General features: G+C 39.2%; 2 protein-coding genes across 8 annotated transcripts in view; both read right to left on the reverse strand.

Annotated features, from left to right (window-relative positions):
- The window catches only part of LOC104611440 (uncharacterized), a 46458-nt gene extending 33531 nt beyond the window's left edge, over positions 1-12927 (reverse strand). For 2 of the 3 annotated variants that reach the window (XM_010278474.3, XM_010278476.3), the window contains exon 1: positions 12675-12914. The gene's annotated coding sequence lies outside the window, so the exon portion shown is untranslated. Of the gene's footprint in view, positions 1-12674 lie in introns of all 3 variants that reach the window. The other variant, XM_010278475.3, reaches the window with a different exon arrangement.
- A 9651-nt stretch (positions 12928-22578) lies between these two features.
- LOC104611441 (uncharacterized) overlaps positions 22579-24385 on the reverse strand; it is a 70483-nt gene continuing 68676 nt past the window's right edge. For all 5 annotated transcript variants that reach the window (XM_088899944.1, XM_010278480.2, XM_088899943.1 and 2 more), the window contains one exon: positions 22579-22933. In XM_088899944.1, the coding sequence (XP_088756070.1) occupies positions 22913-22933 (21 nt within the window). In that variant the 3' untranslated portion in view covers positions 22579-22912. The remainder of the gene's footprint in view (positions 22934-24385) is intronic.

A 24385-nucleotide genomic window follows, 5' to 3' on the forward strand; every position in this document is an offset into this window, starting at 1 on the left:
TCTCCAAGAATCAGTCTGTGAACTCCTCCTTTTCAGCTTCTAGTCCTAGGAGATTCTCATGTGGTCAGCTGGTATTAGGCTCACATCAGAAACCCTAACTTGGCTCTGATACCATGTAGGTGTTCAAGACTGCTATCAGTCTTGATCACTAAGAAGTTTCAGATTCGATGAGAAGAGAAAGTGAAGAAGAAGTAGAAGAAAGAGTGGTGAGAGAGCAGTAGAACACAGATTTTGAGGAGAAGAACAGAATGTCAATATTCTGCCGCCGCCACTTTAATTTAATATATATATGTTATGCTAGTTACATGAAAGGACATATCTGCCCTTGGTGTTTACATCATAACTGCTAACACATAACAAAGAATATAAAAGTGAAAAATAAATAGCAACTAGGGATAACAGAATAACAAATTGACCACAGCTGTGACTAGATACATTCTACCCTACGGACAGAGTGGGACCACAGCTGTGGGGCCCACATCAATGTTCTCTACACCTTCTTCTTTGCTTCAACAGTTCAACCTTCTTTCTTTCTCCTTCCTTTCCTCCCCCAACATTGTTTTCTGCAACCGAATTGCACACAACAGTCACCGTTTCTTTCTCTCCCTCTCAATCTCTTTTCTTTCCTTCTTTCTTTCCTTTCTTTATTTCCAAATTCTGTTATTGATCTCTCTCTCTCAATCTCTTTTCTTTCTTTCTTCCTTTTCCTTATTTCCAAATTCTGTTTTCAATAACAGAACCTTAACGATAGTGATCTCACCCATTCTCTTCTCCCTATCTTGTTGTCTACATTCTTGTTCTTGTTCTTGTTGCCTCTTCTTCTAGTCTTTTTGTTCTTGTTCTTATAGCCTCTTCTTCCAGTCTTTCTTTTCGTGTTCTTGTTGTCTCTTCTTCCAGTCTTACTCTTCTTGTTCTTGTTCTTGTTCTTAATGTCTCTTCTTCCACTCTTCCTCTTCTTGCTCTTGTTGTCTCTACTTATTTTGCCTCTCTTCTTCTTGTCTTCTAGCCTCTTCTTGCTCCCTTTTAGCTGCTTCCTCCTGTCTTTTCCTCCCTCTTCCTCTCCTACTGTTTCATATATTCAGCACTGCCCCCTATTTCCCTTCTTCATTTTTTTTTTGATAAATGAATGAGATTTATTAATCAGTAGAGGATAATAGTACAATGTCCCAAGGAGAGGTCTCCTGGTTAGTTAAGTACAACCTATTTCCCTTCTTCATTCTCTTCTTCCTTTTCTTCTCTTATTCCTTCTTCCCTTTATTTTCTTTATTTTCTCTGCTGCAATCAAGCTAAAAAAAGGCTCTGCCAACAATGTCTCTCTCTCTCCCATCTTTTACACGAACCAGCCACTAATTTAAAGTAAAGAACATAGTGTAGTGGCAGCTGAAACAACAACTTCTTGGGTAGAAACAGAGCTGTAAACAACATTGGGAAGTTGCTGCCTTTAGTCTTTGCAAACTGACTCAAAATCACATCATACTACAAAACCCGAAGGCCTTCGTCTTCAACGTTGCTAGTAGTCAACAACACGTGTCCCTTCACGAGAACCACAAACATAGTTTTCAAGGCACCAAGGCGAGGCTAGGCGACAGGGGGGCGCCTTGTCGCCTAGTCACCTAGGTGATGGATTTTTTTAAGTGAAAAATACATATCCTAGGTAGTTCCCTAGGTTCCATAACCATCTTTCCTTAATAACTATCCGTAATTTTCATAAGAAAATTATAAACTTCATGTTTATGTCTAGAAAATCAACATATTTATGAGAAGAAAAAGAAGAAAGAAAAGAAAATTCAAAAAATATGGGGACTGAACCCCTTATTTTTGTTATAGGAAAAGAAGAAAAGAAAAGGTGGAAGAAGAAGAAGAAGATGTGGAGGAAGAAATGTGTTGATTAGACAAAACTTTAAGTTTTTCCCTTACTTATTGGTTCAAACTCTGAAGTCTTTGAGGGTTCAATACAGTAGTTAGCAATGTTTGTGTTGATTAAACCCTAACAAATAAGAAAATAATAAAAAGAAATTAGTTTATAAACACAAAAAATGAATATTTTTGTTTAATAATGTTTATTTCATAATTATAATCTCAAAAAAGTAACAATATAAAAGTTATAAGACACTATACAAAACTGCTAGGCGACTGAGCGAGGCGAGCCTCCAAGGGCGCCTTGTCACCTAGGCGTCACCTTGACAACTATGACCACAAAAGTGTTTGCAGCTGAATCCAGAAGCTAGAGGTCACTAGTCTAAGGATTGTGTATACAGTTCTGGCCAAAATTCCATGAAACACCTCACAGGTTGAATAGGAAATAATTTAAGGACTTCGGAAAGGTATATCTTCTCCATTTGGGATTGGATTAATTCCTTATCTGTTGAGTAAGTTGGTTAGTGCAATAAGGTCCTTGGCAGTTTTGTGAAAGCTGAAAATACATATATACACATCTTTCACCTATTATTGTGTGCCTCATCTTTCTTTCTTTCAAAAAAAGAAAAAAAAAAAACTTATTACTTATTTCCTATGTGTATCTCACACCCATAGTCTTGCATGAGCCTAGAATAGTTTCTTTTCAGAATTTTAGATTTCTAAGAGTGCCTTGCATTAGTTTAGAATTTTGATTACTTATTTGTGATATTTTGTCTATATTGGCATTGCATCCTTTTACTTTCATTCCATTAACCCTTTCTTAATACCCTATCATCATGGTTACCAATGCTAAACTTTCTTCTAGGGTAGAAGCCTTGTCTAAGAGCCAAGAAGCCTTGACCAAAGCCCAAGAAGAAACAAAAGCAATTTTTGAAGAGAAGATACAAACCCTTAGTTCAAATATGAATGCCCTTAAAGATTCTATGAGTGAATTAATGAAACAAATATCTGTATCCATGGGCAAGTGTCCTGTTGAAGACTCAAGGAATGATCCCCAAGAGTCTACCATAGGGCATAATTATCGAAATGGTCAACCCCTAGGTTCTAGTGTTCAACACCCGGGCATTCTTCCAACCCCAACTACTAGGATCCATCAACCACGAACGAATATGGGTAGGGAGAGTTAAGCTCCAAACTTGGGACATACTCATGTGCAATCTCATAGGGTGTTAGGTAGTGGATACCGTACCAACAACCTACAAGAACTAGCTAATGATGATGAATTCCTAGAGAGTGACTTTGAGGATTATCCTAGACATAGGCAGTATCATGGTAGACATCAGGATAGATTCCCTCCACGTCGTCAATGCCAAATCCAAGATGACCGAAGAGATTTCCCTGAGGATGGTGAAATCACAAAGAAGGTCAAGGTACATGTTTCTAGTTATGATGGCAGGTTAGACCCTAGTGCTTTCTTAGATTGCTTAGCAGATATGGAAGACTACTTTGATTGGTATAACATGTCTGATACCCAACGTGTCTGTTTTACTAAGATAAAGCTAGTAGGGTCTGCCAAGCGATATTGGCAAGGGGTCCAACGAGACACTAAGCGTTTAGGTGAGGCACCTATCACTTTGTGGGCTCAAATGAAAGCTAAATTGAAGGAAAAATATCTTCCCACATATTATAAAAAGCAGCTATTGGAGCAATGGATGAATTTGAGACAAGGATCATTAAGTGTGACCGATGATTATCTTAACCGATTTGAAGATTTATCTATGAAATGTGATATAAGGGAAGAACATGGTAACTCTCACCAAGTTCATTAATGGCTTAAGACCTGGACTAAAAAGGGAATTGAACTTGCATTCTCCTAACACCATGGAAGAGGCTTACCATAAGGCCTTAGAGCTTGAAAAGTTCCAAAGGTTGTCTACCTTTCATCGTATGTCTTCCCAAGCTAGAGGCCAAGCACCCAAAACCATGTCCAAATCAGTGTCCTTTCAGAGGACCAATAGGCCTACACAACCAGAACCAACGATGTCTAGTGGTAGTAACAATTCTATTCGGAGAACCGACACTAATACTATTGCTAGTTTATGACAAAAAGGGTCTGACATTCAATGTTTTACTTGTCATGGTAAAGGACATGTTGCTTCGCGTTGTCCAAATCGAATTTTAACCATAGGCACGGATGTAGAAGAATCTTTTGAGGGTGAAGATGTTGAACAAGTTGTTGAGTCTTTAGAGGAACCCTCTGACACTGAATTTGAAGAGGACCAAGGTTGTATTGATGATCATCACCTTAGTGTTATGAGGTGTATTCTGTCCACTCCTACTGAGACAGATGACTGGAAGCGCACTAGCACTTTTCAAGCCTATTTCAAATGTGGGGATGTTGTGTGCAAAGTTGTCATTGATGGAGGCAGTTCCATAAATGTCGTATCCAAATCTGCTATATCAAGAATGAAGCTCAAACCTGAACCACACCCACAACCATATAGAGTAGCTTAGGTAGATAAGACTTCTTCCCATAACTGAGAGGTGTTTGGTTCCTATCCAAATGGGTGATTATTCAGATAAGATCTGGTGCAATGTTCTACCTATGGATGTTGCTCATGTCTTGCTAGGGCGTCCATGGTTACATGATATGAATGTTACCCATTATGGCCAATCAAATACATACATCATCAAGCACAGTGGCAAATCTATTCTTGTGAAACCAACCAAACCATTTGAGAAGGATAAATCCAAAAAGGATATAGGAGGTTGGAGAAAGATGGGAGAGGAGAGGAAGTACAAGCTGGCGGGGAAATGGAGACTGGAGTTGACCATTGAAGCCAAATCTTTCCTGTTTGAGCAGGGAAGGACAAAGGGGAAGGCTCACTTGAAAATCAGAGAAGGGAGCAGGGCGACGATTCTCCTACCAGATGAGGCCTGTGTGTGGTTGAAAGGTTTTGTAGATGGAACTGTCAATTCCTTATGGGAAGAAGGTTGGAGAAACTCATTGACCTGTGAGAACAAGAGATTCGAATCTGTGCTAAAAAGGAATGGAAAAGGGTGGTTCATAATGGTTACCGAACTCTTTGGTAATAACAAAAGGCAAGTGTTGTGTATTCCAGAAGGCCTGAAGCGGAGAGGGTGGGCTTCCTTCGCTTTTAATCTTCAGGCTTTTCTCTTGGAGGTTGAAGGGAGAGTGGAAGAAGCCCCTGGCTTGAAGGATTGTCATCTTTCTATCCTGTGTAATCAGGTGCCCTGCTTTAAGCATTACCCTGAAGTTTTGGTGTCCAGCTCGACTATCCTCCGACGAGTAGCTTTGGAAGAAGGGAGTGGGAGCTGGGAGAAGAGGGTGGTCCTAGTGGCAGACAGGGTGATAGAAGATTGGACGAAAGTTTTAGAAGTAATTGCAGAGAGGTTGGGATTAGATGAAGATGTAATGCTGCTGCCTTTTGCTGAAAAGAAAGCTTTATTAGATACTGGAGATAAGAAACTGATCTTCAGTACTTTCCATGTAGAAGGAAGTTTGATTCAGGCCCATAATTGGGCTCCAGATTGCAACGAAGTTGAATCTAGAGCCGGCAGCTTCTTGATTAAACTTCTCGGTCTTCCTTTCAACCTTTGGAATGATCAAATACTGAGGAAAATTGTTAGAGCGTTGGGTGGAGATCTGTTGGAGGTTAACTCAAGAAACTTGAGAGCTGTGGAACTTAAGGTTGTTGGGATCAAGCCGGAGAACTTGCCACGGGCCTTCGAAGTTCTCTCAGAAGGTGCTTGGTACAAGGTTTGGTTAGCTTCAGAAGATGAAGCCTTGCTTTGGGGAAGACGAACAGAGGTTGAAGGAACTGACGAGTTTGCAGGTTGGTGTACACGTGGCCTTCAGGGGCTGGCAGGAAAGCCTGATGTGTGTGGGCGAAATACAGAGGAAGGGGAACAATTGCAGGGGTGCCCCAAGTCTCGAAGCTTTCCCTTTAAGGCTTCTAATTCAATTTTTTTTGAAGAGGGGTTGTTTAAAGAGGGTGGCCCGTCCTATGCTGACGTGGCTAAAATGGGAAAGAGTCGTTTGCGCTCAAAGTCTTTCTCTGAACCGGCTTTAAGGAAGGTTGGGCCGGACGGGTCAGTGAGTGAGCCTTCACTTGGTTTTAAAAGCCCACGTGACAACTTAAGTCATACATGGGGCGGGGCAGGCTTGGGGCGATGATAGATGGCAACATTCATCTATCATCTTCCAGGTCTCGCCCTCTCGACTGTGGAGGGGCTAAGTTGGCGAGCAAAGTAGAAGGACGCCGTCCTCTGTGCTGGGTCCGACGGATAGCCGGCGACGCGCAAAAACACAACATTTCTGATCGCCCGAACCCACGCTATTCGAGAGGTAGAACAGAAGAGAAGGAAGAGGCTGACCAAGGTTGGATAAGCTGCGGCTCAGATTCTGAATATGATGAAAATTCGGAAGCCTGTAGGAGTTTAGGCAGTGCGGCAAATGAAGCTCTATCTAAAGATCAGAACAGGGACCCTTTTAGCCTGGATTGTTTGTTCTTAGGGGATTCGGTGGGGGAAGGAAAGGAGGAGGGGGAGAAGCGGGTGAATGATCTTAACCCAAATCTGGCCGAGCCCCCCTAGTTCTAGTGCTTTGCAAGAGGCCGAAAAGGAGGTAGCTCGGGTCTTCTCAGAGCTGAACAAGGATACCTCACAGAGAGGTACATACTTGGGTACAGAAAGGGGTCATTGTGTTGATACAACGACAGGGATTTTCTTCCCCCAACTCTGGGAGACAGAGTGCTCTAATTTCTCAAAAAAGAAAGTGACTACCACTCCTTTGCCTTTGCTCTCTCCTCACTTCTCTACCTCAGGTAAATCCCTCAACTCTGTCAATATTGTTTTGGATACTGATGAGCGCTCTGTGTCTCTTGTTCCAGATTCTCTTCCCAACCAAGAGTCGGAAGCCCTTGGTCTGAAAGCCACAGTGCGTCTACAAGGGGGGGAAGTGGGCGAGGAAACTTGCAGAGAGGCAATAATATGGGAAATCTTAGAAAGCCTTTTGGGTGAAGTGGAAAGGAAGGAATTGCAGAAAGGGAGCTTGGAGGGGACAAAAAGGGTTGTAGTTGGAGGTAATGTGAGAAGGAACAAGAAGTTTCCTAGGAGTGAGGAGAGTGCATCTTTAGAAAAAGAGGAAACTAATGGGGAAGAGTCAGTTGCAGAGTTTGTGAAAAAGTTGGGGTGCAAGCTAAAGAACCCGAATGATCTAAAAGCCTACATGCAAAAAAAAGAGGACAGCAAGTTGAAGTTTAGAAGGCTGAGTGAAGTGGAGAGGTTAAAAAAAGATATTGAGGGGGACAAGAAGTTTGAAGTGAAAGGGATTAGAAGAAAAGGGTCTAAATAGATCTTGGAGGAGTTAGGGTTAAGGCCAAGAGTTTTCAATGAGAATCCTAAGTTGGAATGTGAGGGGGTTGGGCAACATTAGGAAGAGAGCAACAATTAAAGAGGTAATTAAGAAGTTTAATCCGGATGTGGTAATGATTCAGGAATCCAAAAGAATGGATTTTGATTGCAAATGGGCAAGGAGTGTGTGGAGTTCTAGGGGTATAAAGTGGGTGGCTGCTCCTTCGTGGGGTTCCTCAGGAGGGATTGTGACCCTGTGGAAAGAAGAGATACTCTTAGGTGTGGAGGAGCTAATTGGAGATCATTCTGTCTCCCTAAAGTTCAGACAGGTGGACGATGGATATAAATGGGTACTAACAAATGTGTATGGCCCCAATGACTATAGGCAGAGGGAGAAATTATGGGAAGAATTGAGTGACATTAGAGGCCTATGGGATGGACCTTGGTGTGTGGGAGGGGATTTTAATGTAGTGAGATTTACGGAGGAAACCAACAACCCCAGACAGAGAGTGACAAGAAGTATGAGGATGTTCAACCAATTTGTGGACTCTTTTGAACTCAAAGAACTCTCTCCTAAATAATAACTTCACTTGGTCCAACCTTCAATCAAGGCCAATTTGTTCTAAGTTGGACAGATTGGGAGGAACACTGGGGCAATATTACTTCTAGGGCTCTCCCTAGACTTACTTCAGACCACTGGCCTATAGTGTTGGTCAAGGAGGAAATAAGAGAAGTAGGGCCTACCCCTTTCAAGTTTGAAAATATGTGGTTGACTCATCCGGGTTTCATTGAGAAGATCAGAGAGTGGTGGGAGCAAGCTAATCCGATAGTTGATTGGGAGGGAATGAGGTTCCACAAGAAACTCCAATACTTAAAATCACAATTAAAGGAGTGGAATAGGCTAGAGTTTGAAAGATTAGAAGAGAGAAAACAAGTTCTGGTGGAGCAAATCGAGGATTTGGACCTGAAGGAAGAGAGAGGCCCCTTTGGAGAGGAAGAAAGGAAGTTGAGATGGGTTTTGAGGAAGCAGATGGAGGACACCTTGGTTAAGGAGGAAATCAGTTGGAGGCAAAAATCCAGGTGTAAGTGGCTAAAGGAGGGAGACAGAAACACAAGGTTTTTCCATTCAGTGGCAAATGGAAGGAGAAAGAAGAATTTCATCTCTAATTTCGAAGTTGATGGAGCAGTTTTGTCCCACCCGTCTGAAATTGCAGAGGCTCTAGTAAACCACTTCAAATCTATTTTTAGAAGGCCTATGAATGAGAGAGTGTGGTTGGAGGGTTTGGATAGGCCGACTCTAAGTGCAGAGAAGAGAGAGTGGTTAGAAAAAAGGTTTGATATGGAGGAGGTAAAGGAAGCAGTATTCTCTATGGATAGGACAAAAGCTCCGGGTCCAGATGGGTTCACAATGGCCTTTTACCAGGATTGTTGGGATATTTTGGAGAATGATCTTAGTTCGGTTTTTGAGGAGTTCCACAGGAGGGGTGTAATAAACCCGGGATTGAACTCAACTTTCATTGCCTTAGTCCCAAAGGAGAAAGATGCTTCTCAACCTAAGGATTTTAGACCTATTAGTCTGGTGACTAGCTTGTACAAAATCATTGCAAAGGTGCTATCTCTCAGGATAAAGAAGGTGCTCCCCTCTATTATTGCACCCAACCAAGGTGCTTTTGTGGCGGGAAGACAGATCACCGATCAAATTCTCATTGCAAATGAGAGCTTGGAGAGCTTTAGGAAGTCAAAGAAGAAGGGAGTGGTTTGCAAATTGGATTTGGATAAGGCTTTTGACTTGGTTGATTGGTCTTTCTTGATGGAGGTGTTAAGGAGTTTTGGTTTCGGTGACAAGTGCTGTAAGTGGATTTGGGGTTGTGTTAGGACTTGCCATTATTCTATCCTGGTGAATGGGACTATGGTTGACTTCTTTCCTGCGTTGAGAGGTCTAAGACAAAGAGATCCTCTTTCCCCTTTTCTTTTCACCCTGATTGTTGATGTGCTTGGGCGATTGATCCATAGAGCAAACTCAAGGAATCTGGTAAGAGGGTGGAGAGTAGGAAGGGAAGAGGTTCCCTTAACTCTTCTACAGTTTGCAGATGATACTATCATTTTCTGTGAAGGAGGGAACTTCAATTGGATCCGGAATCTAAAGGTGACAATACAACTTTTTGAGCAGATATCTAACCTCAAGGTAAACTTCGATAAGAGTTGTGTGGCGGGAGTGAATGTGAACGAAAGAGACCTAAGGGATTTTGCAAGTGAGCTAGGTTGTGCAATTACGGACTGGCCCCTGACATATTTGGGCCTCCCTTTAGGAGATAATCCTAAGAGTGTTAGCTTTTGGGCTCCGGTAGTGGAGAGGTTTGAGAAGAGGCTAGCGGCCTGGAAGAGAAATTATCTTTCTTTAGGTGGAAGAGTCTCTCTCATTAGGTCTACCCTAGCTAACCTACCTGTCTACTATCTGTCAGTGTTTAAGATCCCCTCAAAGGTTTCAAATCTTTTGGAAAAATTAATAAGGAACTTTCTCTGGGAACCTGGAGAGGAGAAGAGAGATCATAGGGTGAGTTGGGAGGTGGTCTCTAGGTGTAAAAAACTAGGAGGTCTTGGGATTGGTAATTTCAAGAAAAGGAATATGGCTCTACTGGGGAAGTGGTTGTGGAGGTTCTCTTTGGAAAGGAATAAATTGTGGACTAAGATTGTGGCTAGCATTCATGGGCTGGAAGACAATGGCTGGGATCCTGGAATCTTGGCAAGGGCTTCAGTTGCTTCTCCTTGGAAATCCATCCACAATCTGCTTCCAGTTTTCTCCCCTTGGATCAGGTATGGTCTAAATTCTAGTAACCGAATAAATTTCTGGGAATAACTTTGGGTCGGGGATTCTCCCCTGAAAGACCAGTTTCCTTCATTGTATGCTCTTTCAGACTTGAAAAATGAACCTATATCTTCTTTCTTGGTCTCTTCAGCCTCCAATTCTGGCTTTGGATGGAACCTTGGCCTGCGTAGGGCAATTAGGGATATAAACTTGGATAGCTTGGTAGCTCTGCTAGCCTCCCTTGAGGGTGTCTTCCTAAACCCTGCTAAGGAAGACACCAAATTTTGGACCCTTTCTAGCTCTGGTACCTTTTCTTGTGCTTCATTCTTTGAAACCTTAACTCAGCCTTCTATTCCCTTGGGGTTGTCCTTTCCAGTTAAGGAAATTTGGAGCAGGCCTATTCCTCCTCGGGTTGGTTTTTTTGTTGGGAAATTTTCCTGGAAAGAATCAACACTTTAGACTTACTTCAGAGAAAGAGACCCAACTATTGTCTACTTCCTAATAGATGTGCTCTTTGTAAAGCTGATGGGGAATCTAGCTACCACCTCATGGTCTCTTGTAAGGTTGCTAAAACTGTTTGGGAATGGGTTTTCTCCCGTTTTGGGTGTTCTTGGTATCCTCCAGAGACTATCCAAGGTTTGTTTACTCCTTCTTTTTTCAATTGGCCTAAGAAGCGAGGGAAGACTATGTGGAGGTGTATTAGGGCAGCGGTATGCTGGTCTTTATGGGAAGAAAGAAACTCACGCATTTTTTCTGACAAGGAAAGAACATTGGAAGATTTGTTAGATCGAATCCTTTTAAGAGTTGTCCACTGGTTAAAATCTTTGGAGTTGTTTTTAGATTTTCCTATGGATGACTTGCTAAGAAACTGGAAAGAGATTGCTTCCACTGCTAGATGCAAGAGGACTCTTTGTCCGTTTTGGTCCCCTCCCCCCTCGGGCTTTATAAAGCTGAATTTTGATGACAGCAGCGTAAGGAATCCAGGGCCCTTGGGGATTGGAGGAGTCTTCAGGAATGAGGAAGGGATTGTTACTGCTTTATTCTCTGGCCCTATTGGAGAAGGTGACTCTCTTAGGGCTGAGATCCTTGCAGCGCTTGAAGGTATTCGAAGAGCAAAGGAATTAAATATTAGCTGCTTGATTCTGGAAGGTGATTCGAAGGTGGTGGTTAGTTGGTTGAAGACAGAGGACAGTGGTTTGTGGAACTTTAACAATGAAAAAAAACAGTTCTTATGGCTGGGTAGGGACATTGAGATTCAGTACAGCTGGGTGAAAAGGTTTCACTATATTGACCATAGTCGACTACTCAAGGGTTAAGTTTCTTATCATCACATTCCTCCTACTCTCTTCAGACACAAAGACATATCCTTGAGAGAGAGTTACACTATCACGGGAGAGAACATACTGTCGTGCAATGTCATACTCTGTGTTGAGTCCTGCTAGAAACTCGAACACTATTTTTTCTTCTCTACCAGCTTTTTTTAAGTGGTTACATCTTTACTACTCTCCCAACTCACAGTCTCCAAATGATTTATCTCTTGCCATAAGATTTTGAGGGCTGAAAAATAAATTACAACATATTTATCTACCTGCCTAGTAGCAATCACTTGATTCATCAACTGGTAGGCCCTAGCAACTAGTGTTATGCATCTTCATTCTTCTTAAGTGAGGTTTGGGTTGAGTCAAGATGGTCACAGTCTCAACTCTAACCCAACCCAAAGCTAAGTCAGGTTCATACTTTTCAACCCTAACCTAACCTAAACTTCAACCCAACCCAATCCTAGCTTTTTGCACTGCACTTGGGATAACCCATCCCAAGTTGCAGCCCTAAGAACACTTCTACTCATTACATTGACCTTTTCAATTGCAATTAGAGGGGTTCTGCACTAAGAATTTGCAAAAAAGAAATTTTCATCCAAAACACAAAATCAAAATGTACCTAATGAATCTAAAGAAAATAAGAAAATCCTAAGCAAAGCAGAAAAAAGAATAAAGCATATGGTTTTCATGAAAATTAACATAAAGCCCACACACGCGCAGGAGAAGATGAAGACTTTAAACCAATGTTCTAAAAATCCGACGCGTGATGCCGATCAAAAAAAAATGCTGAAGCGTGATGAGGCATTCCACTACCCGGAGACATGATGCGTAGTTTAGAGCGCAAGGAGGTGAAAGCCTCAAGCATGTATTTTCTATAGTTATAGTTCCAATTTTTAATAATAAGACATCATATTCGAATAAAAACATATACTTCAGGAATTTGTCTTTCTTTTCAACTAATAGATTTGAAGTCAGGAGTGCTTTTTTTCGTAAATAAAATAATCAAGGATCTTTGATTAATTGTTGACGTTATTACATCTTTGATTGTGTGCGTACAAAGAAAAAATTATAATGAACCAAAGGTCCATTACTGGCTCAGGGCAGCAATAAGAACAGTAACATCATGAAGTAACAAGAGGATATGGTAATAACTGATTACTAACTCTGTTAAGAAGTATTTAAAGTTAAGAGTTGACCCTTTCACCCTTTTTTTGTAAGCCATCTTGTTTCGGAACTGTCATTTGATTAGTTGTTTTTATTTTTAAAAAAGAGCGCAGCGAAGTAATCAATTAGTATTTAGTAGCCAGAGCACATACCTTTAGTCGCAGGTTTTGTGGTTGAACTTCAAATACATAACAGCAGGTTTCGGTCTATATCGTCTATCCAAGAACAATTCGGTACAGAGTCCACAAAGAATAAGAAAAGGAAAACAATAATAAGAACAAGAAGAAGAACAAAACTAGAGCTGTAAGCCTGTAAATGATTGAACCTAAGGTAATGGTGATCGGCAGTTTGAACAGGCCAGCAGTAGCAGCGTCGAGTGGCTTGCCCTAGCTTAGCTTTTTTAATTACTTAAAAGAAACCCTGAACGTTTGAAAAATACTTAAAAAATCCTTCAAATTTCACAACCTCCTTAAAATACCCTTGAATTTTCGGAAATATGATACATACTACCCATCATTTAGTTATCCGTCACAGTCCATGTCCAAGTAATATCACGTGACATTTTAAGCTTTTGAAAACCCAATTTTGACCTCACAATCGACTTTATCCTTCAGCTCAAATCAACTATGTAACGAATTTGGCCTATGCAGCTGTGCTCAGTTTCTCGCAAGTCCTTTGGGTACAGCTTTTGTTATTTATCTTCAAAATCCAAAAAAAATGGTTGATAAACATTTTTTTAGGATTTATTGACAATTATACGTCATTAAGCATCATTAGATGTCATTAGACGTTACATAAGTGGAATAGTAAATAAATATTTAACCATTGAGGAAAGTGTTAGGAATGGCAATAGGGCAGGGCGGGGCGGGGACGGGGAGCCTCTCCTCATCCCTGTCCCCGTCCCAGCTAACGGGGACAAGGTTATCCCCATTCTCGTCTCCACGGAGAATCCCATTTCCTGTGGTTTTTTATAATAATCATTTTTTTAATTTATTTAAAAAATAAAAATAAAATAATTAAAATTTACAATCCTATTAGAAAAGATTCAAACATATTCAACCATACTTTTTAAAATATTAATATATAGTTGTATGTATACATACATACATATAACGTATGCATACATATATACATATATATTAGTAGGGATCACATGGGGTGGGAAGTGCCCTCCCCATTCCCACGGAGGAAAATCATCCCTATCCTAGCCCCATTCAAGGTGGATCCGCATGAAGATTGGAGAAATGAAAAAAATTGCCATCTTTAGGATGTGTTAAAATAGAGCTTCTCCTAACAACTAACTACACAAAAATCAAGAACAAAATTTATCAATACCTGTGTTTGAGATAATAGGACAAATGCTGATTTGGTAATGAATGACACCATTTATCAAATAAATGAAATGAATAGCCTGTTGAGCCCTAGAGAAAGCAGAGTTTCTCCCGGCCCTACTGATCCAAATTCCAAAGGATAATATATCTGATCCACAAGGCACATATGTTGTACTAGTTGCGCAAAAGGCATAGCCAACCCTATAATCTGTTTGTACACACTAATTTGAGTGACAATTCCACCATTGCTTCTACTCACCCACACACTTCCACATCCCCTGTGATTCTTACCCCTGCAACTTGCTAAAAACAGCTGCACCTGTATATCTTGTTGGGACTTTTTCTCCCTCTAATCTGTACAGAATAGCGGCTCCACCAGTTCCACCACCTCTAATTAACACCAATAACCATTAAATGCATCATCCCTCTCAGTCTAAAAAGGTAGGAAAAGATTGTAAAAAAAACGCCAAGAAAGAGCTCTTCGATCTTTAGTGAAGAATAGAAATCATTTGCAAAGAGAGCTTCTAATTTCTTCAATCTTTGGCCAAGGCTATAAATCAGGTTTTATTCTTTTAGCACTACAAACTTGGAAAGTTCAGTGATGAGTCGCAGGTATTCATCAATTTTGGGGTTCCACAAGAAGAAGAAGAAACCATTTCTTGCAAATGTCTTGTGCCTCTCTTTGATCTGTAACTGTAACTGTTCCTTATGCTCAGTTTGGAAGGAGTATAAATGTAAATATGTATGGTACAAATATATATAAAATAATACAAAATACAAGGTTTAAGACTCAATTTGGAAGAAGTACAAATACAAATACATAGAGTGTAAGACTTTATATTTTGTATCATTTTGTATGTATTTATACTGTACATATTTGTATTTATACTTCTTCTAAACTGAGCCTTATTAGCATCTTCCCACTTTCATTTCCTCTATCCTCTCTATCGATTTGTACGGTCAAATATTTTTATTATTTATTATTTTGTTTTTAAAGTTTGAAAAATGGGATATTAGGAATTAACGGGGCAAACGGGCCATTTAATATGTTAGCACAGAGTTCACATCTCTGTCTCACAAGGGGCTGCCCCACAGCACATCTCCGCTGTGCATTGGAAACATCTCCCGATAATAGTATCAGAACTGATGATGTCATCATCGGGAGATGTTTCCAATACACGACAAGAATGTACTGTGGGACATTGTGGAGCGACCCCTTGTAGAGTGGAGATGTGAACTCGTAAGGAGTTCACTACGGCTACGGCATACAGGAACAAGAATCCGAGTGCAGGAAATCCGAACTCATCACACTGTCTCACAGCATTTGCAGCCGCATATCAGGACTTGTAATTTATGGGAGATAATTCCAATGCACGTCACCAATATACTGTTATTCTCTGAGAAGCAAATCTGCATTCCGATGTAACATTCAAGTTGTAATTGATAACCCTCATTCTTATTTGGCCCCAAACACCATGCTTGCTTCTTGCTGCAGGTTGGGAGATCAATAAATGATGGACCAGAATCTTCAGAAAAACTGGGATTATTGCATCCGTGTGAAATGTGGCCCTTGGACAATTTCTTCATGAGGTAGTAAGGATTCATGTTCGTCATCCTTTACGAGCCTATGCTCAGTTTGGAAATAGTATAAAACTATAAATACAAATATGTAGAGTGCAGTTGTATTCTAGGCTCAGTTTTGAAGAAGCACAAATACAAATATATAGAACATGAAACCTTGTAGTTTGTATTATTTTATATGTATCTGCACAGCACATATTTGTATTTTTACGAACGACTACATATATATATGATTGAAACAAAGGCATGCGAATTACAGAAATTGGGCTTCAAAAGACATAAGAATGGTAAACGTAGGATGGAACTGGTAAGGTTTTCAAAACCGGACTAGATCTGATGGTTGGATCGGAAAATCGGGAATCTGTCATTTGACCGGTTCCGTTTTCCCCCAAAACCACTTTTTTGTTCAAAACTGTTGATTTTGGTCAGCAAATTGCTGAACCCGTCGGTTGACAGAAGGAAGAAGAAGGGGCGATCTTCACTGGTGATGTTGACAGCGACAATGACAATGAGATGTTTCTCCCCAAAACCCTTTCAGATCTCTCTCTCTCTCTCTCTTGGATCTCAATGATCTTAGATCTGAGATCTCATCTTAGTTCCTCCCCCATCTCTCAATCTTACCTTTTCTCTTTAATTCTCCCACAAAAAAATTAAATAATTTTTTATTAAACCTTGAACCTGGATCGAAGGTTTAGCAGTTTGATCGCCTGAATTAGCAGTTCTCTGACCAACTCAACGTTTTTTTTTTCAAAAAGAGGTCCAGTCCAAAATCGAACCCAGAAATATGACCGGTTCTGGGTCAAGCGGTCTGATCATTTGGTCTGGTCCGATTTCCAAACAATGGTTCATCTTCCTCTCTTTCTTCTCCCTTCTTAAAAAGGTTTTTGGATGTAGATCTGAAATAGCCACCAAAGATAGAAATAACGAAAAAAAGAAAGATTTTGTGATAGAAACTGTTGAGCAAGAAGTCCAGTTAAAAAGTAAATGGCCGGTCGTCCCCCTTTGACCCTTCTAAGAAGACATGACATATGAACTAACAAAAACCATGGATGGAAAGAAAAATGCAAACATTTGAATGTATTAGACTTCACAAATGTTCTTTGTTTCCTCATTTTTAAGGGTTATCTCAAGGGAAAGGGTAAAGGGTAAGGAGTCTAGGGTCATGCATACAAAAAAATGGTTCCAATGCCACCGAAGAAACCTGTATCATTCATATAAAAAAATGTAGAGTAACATAGGGTCATGCATCTCCTTATGAAGAAACAAAATTTTCAAAACATAGATCCATATTTAGTTGTTTAAATCATATAAAAAGCAAAAAACATGTAATGACTAACTTTAATGGCTCAGTTTGGAAGGAGTACAAATACAAATATGCACAGTATATATACATACAAAATAATATAAAATAAAAGTTTTGCGTTCTACATATTTCTTATTTGTACTCCTTCCAAATGGAGTCAATGCACCAAATGAGAACCAATAACTCAAATGCACCAAATTAACTCTACCCAGGAAAATGTAATGATTAACCAAAAGCAAGTAGAGGATGCATAAAAGTAGAGGTGTAAAGTGGGTCGGGCCGTGCCGCCCTCCTCGGTGAAAAATTTGGGGGTCAACCCGGCACGGCCTATGGCCTAGGCCCGTGCTTTGTCGCGGGCCGGGTTGGCCTGTGGGCCGAGCCTTGGGCCAAGTCGGGCTGTTCATTGGGCCAAAGCTATTTATTTAAAAAAATTGACAAAAAACTTAAAATATTAATTTTATATGAATTTTGTGTATAAATTTTATTTATATATACAATAATTAAATAAATTAGTATAATAAAATTAAAAAATATATTTATTTTATTAATATATTATATACTATATATTATTATATAATTATAATTTATATAATATTATATAAATATATAAAAAGTATATATGGGTCGTGTCGCGGGCCATGTTGGCCCGTGGACCTAAAACCTAGGCCCAGCACAGTCCACATAGTCGTGCTAGGCCTGGCACGGCCTGATTTACACCTCTACGTAAAAGGAACGTGAATTCATCAACATTGCTAGCAGTGTGGGTGATGATTGACCTTTATTCAATTCTACAAGTTGGGTAAATTGATTTGATTTGGTTAATGCCAACCTTGGTTCTTTCCACGACACTTCAGGACTACAGTCAAGGGCCAAGCAATGCTTGACTTCAAAGTTATCAGTGCTCAAGGTCAAACTGAAGGAATGGAAAGATCCATTGTATGGACACCGGGATAAAGCAGAATTGAATGGGCGAATTTCAAATTTTTTTTTTCCTTCCTACAACTGGGAATCGTATTCCCTATTTTAGAAAACTAATTTTCAAAGATCAATCTTGAATCGAGAACCGAACCAGATCTGAAACAAAATGAAAGGAGAGGGAAATACCTGATACGGAGAATTAGTATCCCCCAATGAAGGTGTTCATGCCTAGAAAAGTCACCAAAGACTGCTCACACTGAATATGGCGCAGTGTAGGACGGAGCAGAATCAGCAACGTTCTTCACAAGAACTGGATCCTTCGCAATAACCTACTGGACGGCAGGTGAGCACAACTTCTTTTCAATTCTTTCACAAAGAACTGAAATCAAGAACGCTTCTTGATGACTCCCACGTGAGTGGAGACGAACTGCTAATGGCGGCGGCGATAGAGAGAAATTGGCACAGTCTCACTGTATGCTGATCTCTCTCTCTTTGTTGTATCTGTATCTCAGATGAGTGTGTTTAGAGGTTGCCGCCCCCTCCTCCTTTTATAATCCTAAAGGGATCAGCTCCTAATCCTATTAGGAGATGTTGATCCCCTTAAGTGATAAGGTAGAGTCATTATCTAATCTACAGATCATGATCAACCCTCCTAATTTAATTAGGAGTTTCTAGTTTTGAATCATATTCAAATCTAGACTCTTACTGAGTGGATAGGGACTTTCCCTTATCCTTTAAGGCTGGTCCACATCTCAGATTCACCCCATTCAAGCCAATCTAATCAGCCCAGCTCGTATTGGGCTTTTGGCCCATTAAATGTATGTGCTCACTTAAGCCTTCCAAATTGATGCTTAGCTGGACTTTCTCTGTATGGCGTGGGACCCAAACGTTAATCTACACATCAGCCACAAGGGTTCGGCCCAACCTCTGTCACAAGGCTTAGCCGAATTCACTAGAAAGCCCAGTAAACCCCTTGATCCCTTCATATGGACTCTATGGGCCCAGCACTTATACTAAGTGGTTCTTGGGCCAAGCCACCTTGTAACACCCAAGGACTGTGGGCAGATGCAAGATTAGCCCATCAGGTTTAACCCTCAATGGCCTTACACTTAACCTCTCAGCCCATAATGATCAAACACTACCCGACAAGGGAGGACCGCAAACAATTTTGGAAACCTATAGTATATATATTATATAAATATATTTTACAAAACAAAATTTCAACGGTTGAAATCAACTGCCGGAAATTTTGGTTTCCATAAGAGAGAGTGCATTTCCTCGATCATTACCTTTGTCCGACAAAGGGGTTGATCCTGTCACTATGGTAACCCACTTAGATGGGTTCATGAATCATCTCAACATACCCAGGTTTTGGCCCCCTCTAAGGGTCTCACTGATTGGCATATCAAAAGACAATCCAATCCGTCACCTAATGCGGTGCCATAATCGAGTCTAGGGGTCAAGTGTAACATTCCAGTTTTGCCCATTAATCGCCAAGGTCCAAGGCAATACTGGAATTCTTGTTCGGTTCAAGGTTTCAAGGTGATCCCACAATGCATGTACCTCGGGTCTCACCTTGGTGGCAGAGACAGGCCACCCCAACCAACTTGGCAGCACATCAGTGTCAGCCTTATCAGGATAGGTCTCCCCAGACCGACCACTGACTGTGAACGTTCTAAACCAACACAAGTCTCATAAGTGTCCGATTTTAAGGGTATTACACAGAAACACACCACATGACATGAATCAAATATGCACTTCATTCATTTATAATAAATGTCATAAGTACATCAAACTGATTGGAGCTAAGGGCATACAAAACTGTCTAACACAAACACATCAAACCAAAATCAGGCACATAGTGTGCAAATTTGACGAATTGATAAAAGAAGAGAGGTCTTTGTCTGATAACATTACCAAAACAGGGGAAGTCTTAATCCTTTTTGAAAAGAGAGGTGAGGTTTTAGTATTTATAGAAACATGAAGGTTTTGGGTCTTTTTGATTCACAGTTGGAATTGAAATCAGATTGGTCTATTCCCCCACCTATTTGGCTCAAATGAAATTAAAATCTACTGGAATGGATTCTCATTTTCCCAAGGAGGGGGAGGGATTGGTTGAGGGAATGGACATTCTACTAGGAATGGGAATCATATTCTAATTTCGCCCAACCAAATGTTGGATTATCCAAAAAGATGCAATCATGCAAATAAGACATTTGAAATTTGTTTTGAATGTGAAATATTTACACATTTTCTTTTATTAATGACCAAAATGTAGATGGCAAAGAGTACTAGATGAAAATTCCCCTAGGATCGGTTTGGGAAGAGTGTGAATACAAATATGTTCAATGCAAAACTTTCTTTTTTCATGAACTGTGCATTTTTGTATTTGCAGAAGCTTGTCTCTTTTCAAGTTCAAAACACCAACCCAAAACATGTCAGCAATCAGGAAAGATGGACAATGCGATCCTTGTTTTCCATGTAGATCCTTCTAATCAAGTTTGTGCATTTAGTCCTTTTTTTTTTTTCCTGGGAGAGTGCTACTTTATTTTGATAGTCTTAAGAATGCAGTAGATCAGGGGGACCATCTTGATTGAATCGATTTTTGCTTAAAATACCCTTGCAAGTAGACATATTTACACTGACATGAGTATATTTATCTAAACTAAAAGAGAATTAACTGGTGTGCCTGTTACTGTGCTGCCACACCCATATCTTCTTCATATGGTTCAGTGGCTTGCTCCATCCACTATTATGAGAATATGGTTCATAAGATCCTCTGATGCCTAGTGAGACTTATTAGGGTGAATGAGATCCTTTAATTGAGCCAGAACAATTTGACCACAATTCAAATTGAAACCCTATTGAGACTTGATAATCTTGTAAAGTGATGTGAATGAGTAAAGTTACCCCTACATGGTCAAGTTATGGTTAGGCTTATTGGGGTGTAGGGTCAGGATAGAGTTTTGATGATTTAACCCAAATCAGGTGTAGGTTTGGCTGACCTACCCCATCGTGTCATAATACCCCTATTATAAAACATATTCTTGTAATTAGGTTTGACTTTTAACCCCTAATCATATAGTTTTATGATTTCCTTCAATGCTTGTTTTAACCCAAATCGGGTGCAGGATTAGGTTAGAGTTTTGATAATTTAACGCAAATTGGGTTCATGTTTGGCTAATCTCTGCCCATCGAGTCATAAAACCCCTATACATATAAAGGTTATTTTTGTAATTTGGTCTGACACCTAACCTTAACGTATATGATTTATTTCCCTATTTGTTTTTGTTGTTTCTTCTTTCATTTGGAGAAGCTACCTTGGAACCCATAAACCAATTTCCAACTTTAATTAATGGTTCTTAAGTTTTTCAAAAAGTTTCACAAAAAAATATAATTGAAAGACTACAGGTTAGGTTGGGTCGTTATCAAGTTGAACCTATAGGCTGAGGTAGGTTCGAAAACTATATAGTACTGAGTAGGGTTGAGATTGGGTTTGACTGGAAGCATGGAAGGGTCAGGTTAGGGTCCTCCAAACTCGTGCCAACCCTATAGGGTTCAACCTAATACCAACCAAACCCATGCTGCAGTCTTTCAATTGTATTTTTTTGAGACACATTTTGAAAACCCAAGTTCCATTAAGTTAGTTGGAAATTGTTTTATTAGTTAGGTTGACATTCTTATTCTCCTATGCTCTATTTTTATTATGTATGGACATTTTGAAAAAAAAATGAAGTAGAAAGAGCACTATGACATTCTTAATTAGGTGTGATTATGTACCGGGTTAGGCTATAGGCCCACTACAAAGCTTTATTAATGTAATTATATTAAACAGTATTTAAAATAATAGAATTTAGTTTTAAAATTAATAAATTTCTCATAATAAAATTAATTTTATAAGATTACTATTATTTATTTATTATTATTATTATTATTAACAAATTTGAATTAAATTTTACAATTTTCCTATTTTTTAAATATGACTTAAATGGATTAAAATTATAACTTTTATAATTTTATTAGAAATACCAATAAATTATGCTACCTAATTAAGTTAATTAGGATTGTTTAACCACATAAATAAGTTACCTAGTTAAATAGGTAACTTAAACACGCATTGAGGTTGATGCTAACCTAACCAGAATGGTTTGAACCACCAACCCTGATACAAATCTAACCTCATAAAAGATTGCATCAGGTTGGAGAATGGTTGGGTTTGGGCTGAGACAATCAGTTTTCATGTTACCCTGAATGGATGAACAAAAGTCATGGTGCTTTAGAAGTATCCATGTTAAAAATACATTCATAATTATATAATGTTTATACATAAATATTTAATAGACTAGTTGGGTCGGGTTACACAGCCTCAACTCTAACCCAACCTGAAGTAAGGTTCATAGTTTTTAACCAACCCTACTTTTTTGGGTTGGTTTAGGCCAACATGGCCCAAGTTATATCCCTAATAGCAGAGTTTATAGATTGTTTATTGAGGAATGAGGAATATATTTCTAAATTAATAACAAGTTAGTGCAACTACCACGCCCCACAGAGTACTCTTGACCTTCATTATTTATGGTGACCACCAGAAAGGGAAAACTTGTTTAATGTCTGTGGCAAAACAAATACATAACCCCAGTTCAGCTGTCTAGAAATTCAAAGTCTCCATTTCTATGCTGGTTTTGGCTCAAATTTGAGGGGAGAACTTTCAACTATATGTTTCACTTATTTTCTTCTATAAAACCAAAAATAGCCTCGAGGCCTTTGCTCCAAGCTGATCAGCCTCAGTCCGGACAATCTCTTACTGTAACGTGTGATAGTGTATTCTAAGTGGATGGGATCTAAATTTCAATACGGGTCAGACGTTGGAATGATAAAGGTAATAACAATAAAGTTAATTTTTTTTTGATAATTGAAATATCATTAACTAATAAAAAATATGATTACATAAATATTGATCAAGTCAGGTAGGTTATCCCACCAATAACACACATCAAAGGTTTTGCTTTCTGGGCCAGTACATGAACAGCTTTAGTATATGACCTAGACTTATATACAAATGAGACATTGTTAAGAGTTCCAAGTACAAACAATATTTTATTAAGCTAGATACAAAAAAACCAAGAAATTGCAAATTCTTTTCCCTGAAGAGTAGACACCATTTTTCGCATCGGAAAAGACCATTAAAGATTCCCAGCCCTGAAACCGAGCAAAAGAAATAGCTTGCAAAATAGCCCCTAATTCTGCTTCAATGGGAACTTTAACAATCCCTAATTACTACCTGCAACCATTAAAAGAGCTTGTGTTAGAATACAAACAGACGCCGTATGTTCCTCTATTTCTATTACTTACACCCCCCATCACATTGAATGATATAACAATGGAGTCTTGGGGGAGCTGAACCTGTAGTATTACATACTTTACTAGCGGAACCTGAAAAGTTAAGTCACCTCCCTGTAAAGTACTTAAACATTATAAACCGACTAAAGCACCCAATTACAAGATCTCATCACACTGTTAAAAGTTGTTTCATTTCAAGCTGTCCAGATATAATAGAAAGCAACTGCCAGCCATGATAAAAGACTATGTCCTCACAATCTATTCCCGAATTCTTGATCAAATAAAAAAAATCCTTTCAAGCATTACATTGACCACAGACTTACAAATAAAACCATACAAGGGACAAAATACAAAGAGAAGAATAAGAGATTCAAGACCACTTTTTTTATTTTATTTTTTGGGGGCGGGGGTCCAGATTCAACACCATTTTGACACAGGATAAATATCATCATCAACAATTCACAAATCAAATTTAAGAAACAAAAACCACGATACAATCTCCAAAGGAACAAATGAATAGCCAACTTCCAAATCTTCCTAATCAAATCAAATTGAACCTTCCAATGACAAGTGACAAAACCAAAGAAAATTTTTAATTGTAATCTTACCATTTACATTTCTTGTCCAAACAAATTTATTAGCATTTTCTGTTACCAAAAATATGGGTTTTAAAACTATGAGATAGGCTGCTGAAAAATCTCAGACAATTTCTGAATATCCCACCTAACTGAAGACTGGAAAATTAAATCTTCGACCTGTAAGTCCTTAAACCTATGAGATGGAGAGCCAATAGGGAACCATGAAAGAGTTATTCAAGGGACATCCAGACTTTATTTGTTGAATTTGGACCCTATTGTTGGGAATGAATGCATTAACGCTTCAAGGAAAATTTCCATTGTTAGTTAAATATTTACTTTGTAATAATTGCATCCACAAAGAACTCCCTCCAGAAACAAACCTCTTGACTAATTTACAAATCAAAGATTTATTTACAAGATCCGTTGTCTTAAAACCCAAGCCACCCTTTTAGGAAAACATAATTTATCCCAACTTGCCTGTTTCAAATGCTTCTTCAACCAAAACTTTCTTTGAGGTTTTTCCATTTCATGAAGTTTTCTAAGGAAACTGAACAACACTCATAATGCACATGAATAGATTGTAAAACCAACTGAACCAACAGTTTGGAGCAAGAAAACTGGAAATTGAAGGGGATTCACTATTAGTTATAACTTTGGCAAAGCAAATTGACTCAGCACCTTGGATATTCAGATTAAACAAATTGACCTACTTGCAAAGAAATTCAACACCAGTTTTGGTTGAGTTAAAAGGGAAGCAAATAGCTTGGCGGATACTCTAGCAAAGCAGGGGGCTGATAGACCCACTTTATTTTGGG

The sequence above is a fragment of the Nelumbo nucifera genome, chromosome 3 (genome assembly GCF_055504915.1).
Source record: "Nelumbo nucifera cultivar China Antique chromosome 3, China Antique-T2T, whole genome shotgun sequence".
In the NCBI taxonomy this organism is placed as follows: domain Eukaryota; kingdom Viridiplantae; phylum Streptophyta; class Magnoliopsida; order Proteales; family Nelumbonaceae; genus Nelumbo; species Nelumbo nucifera.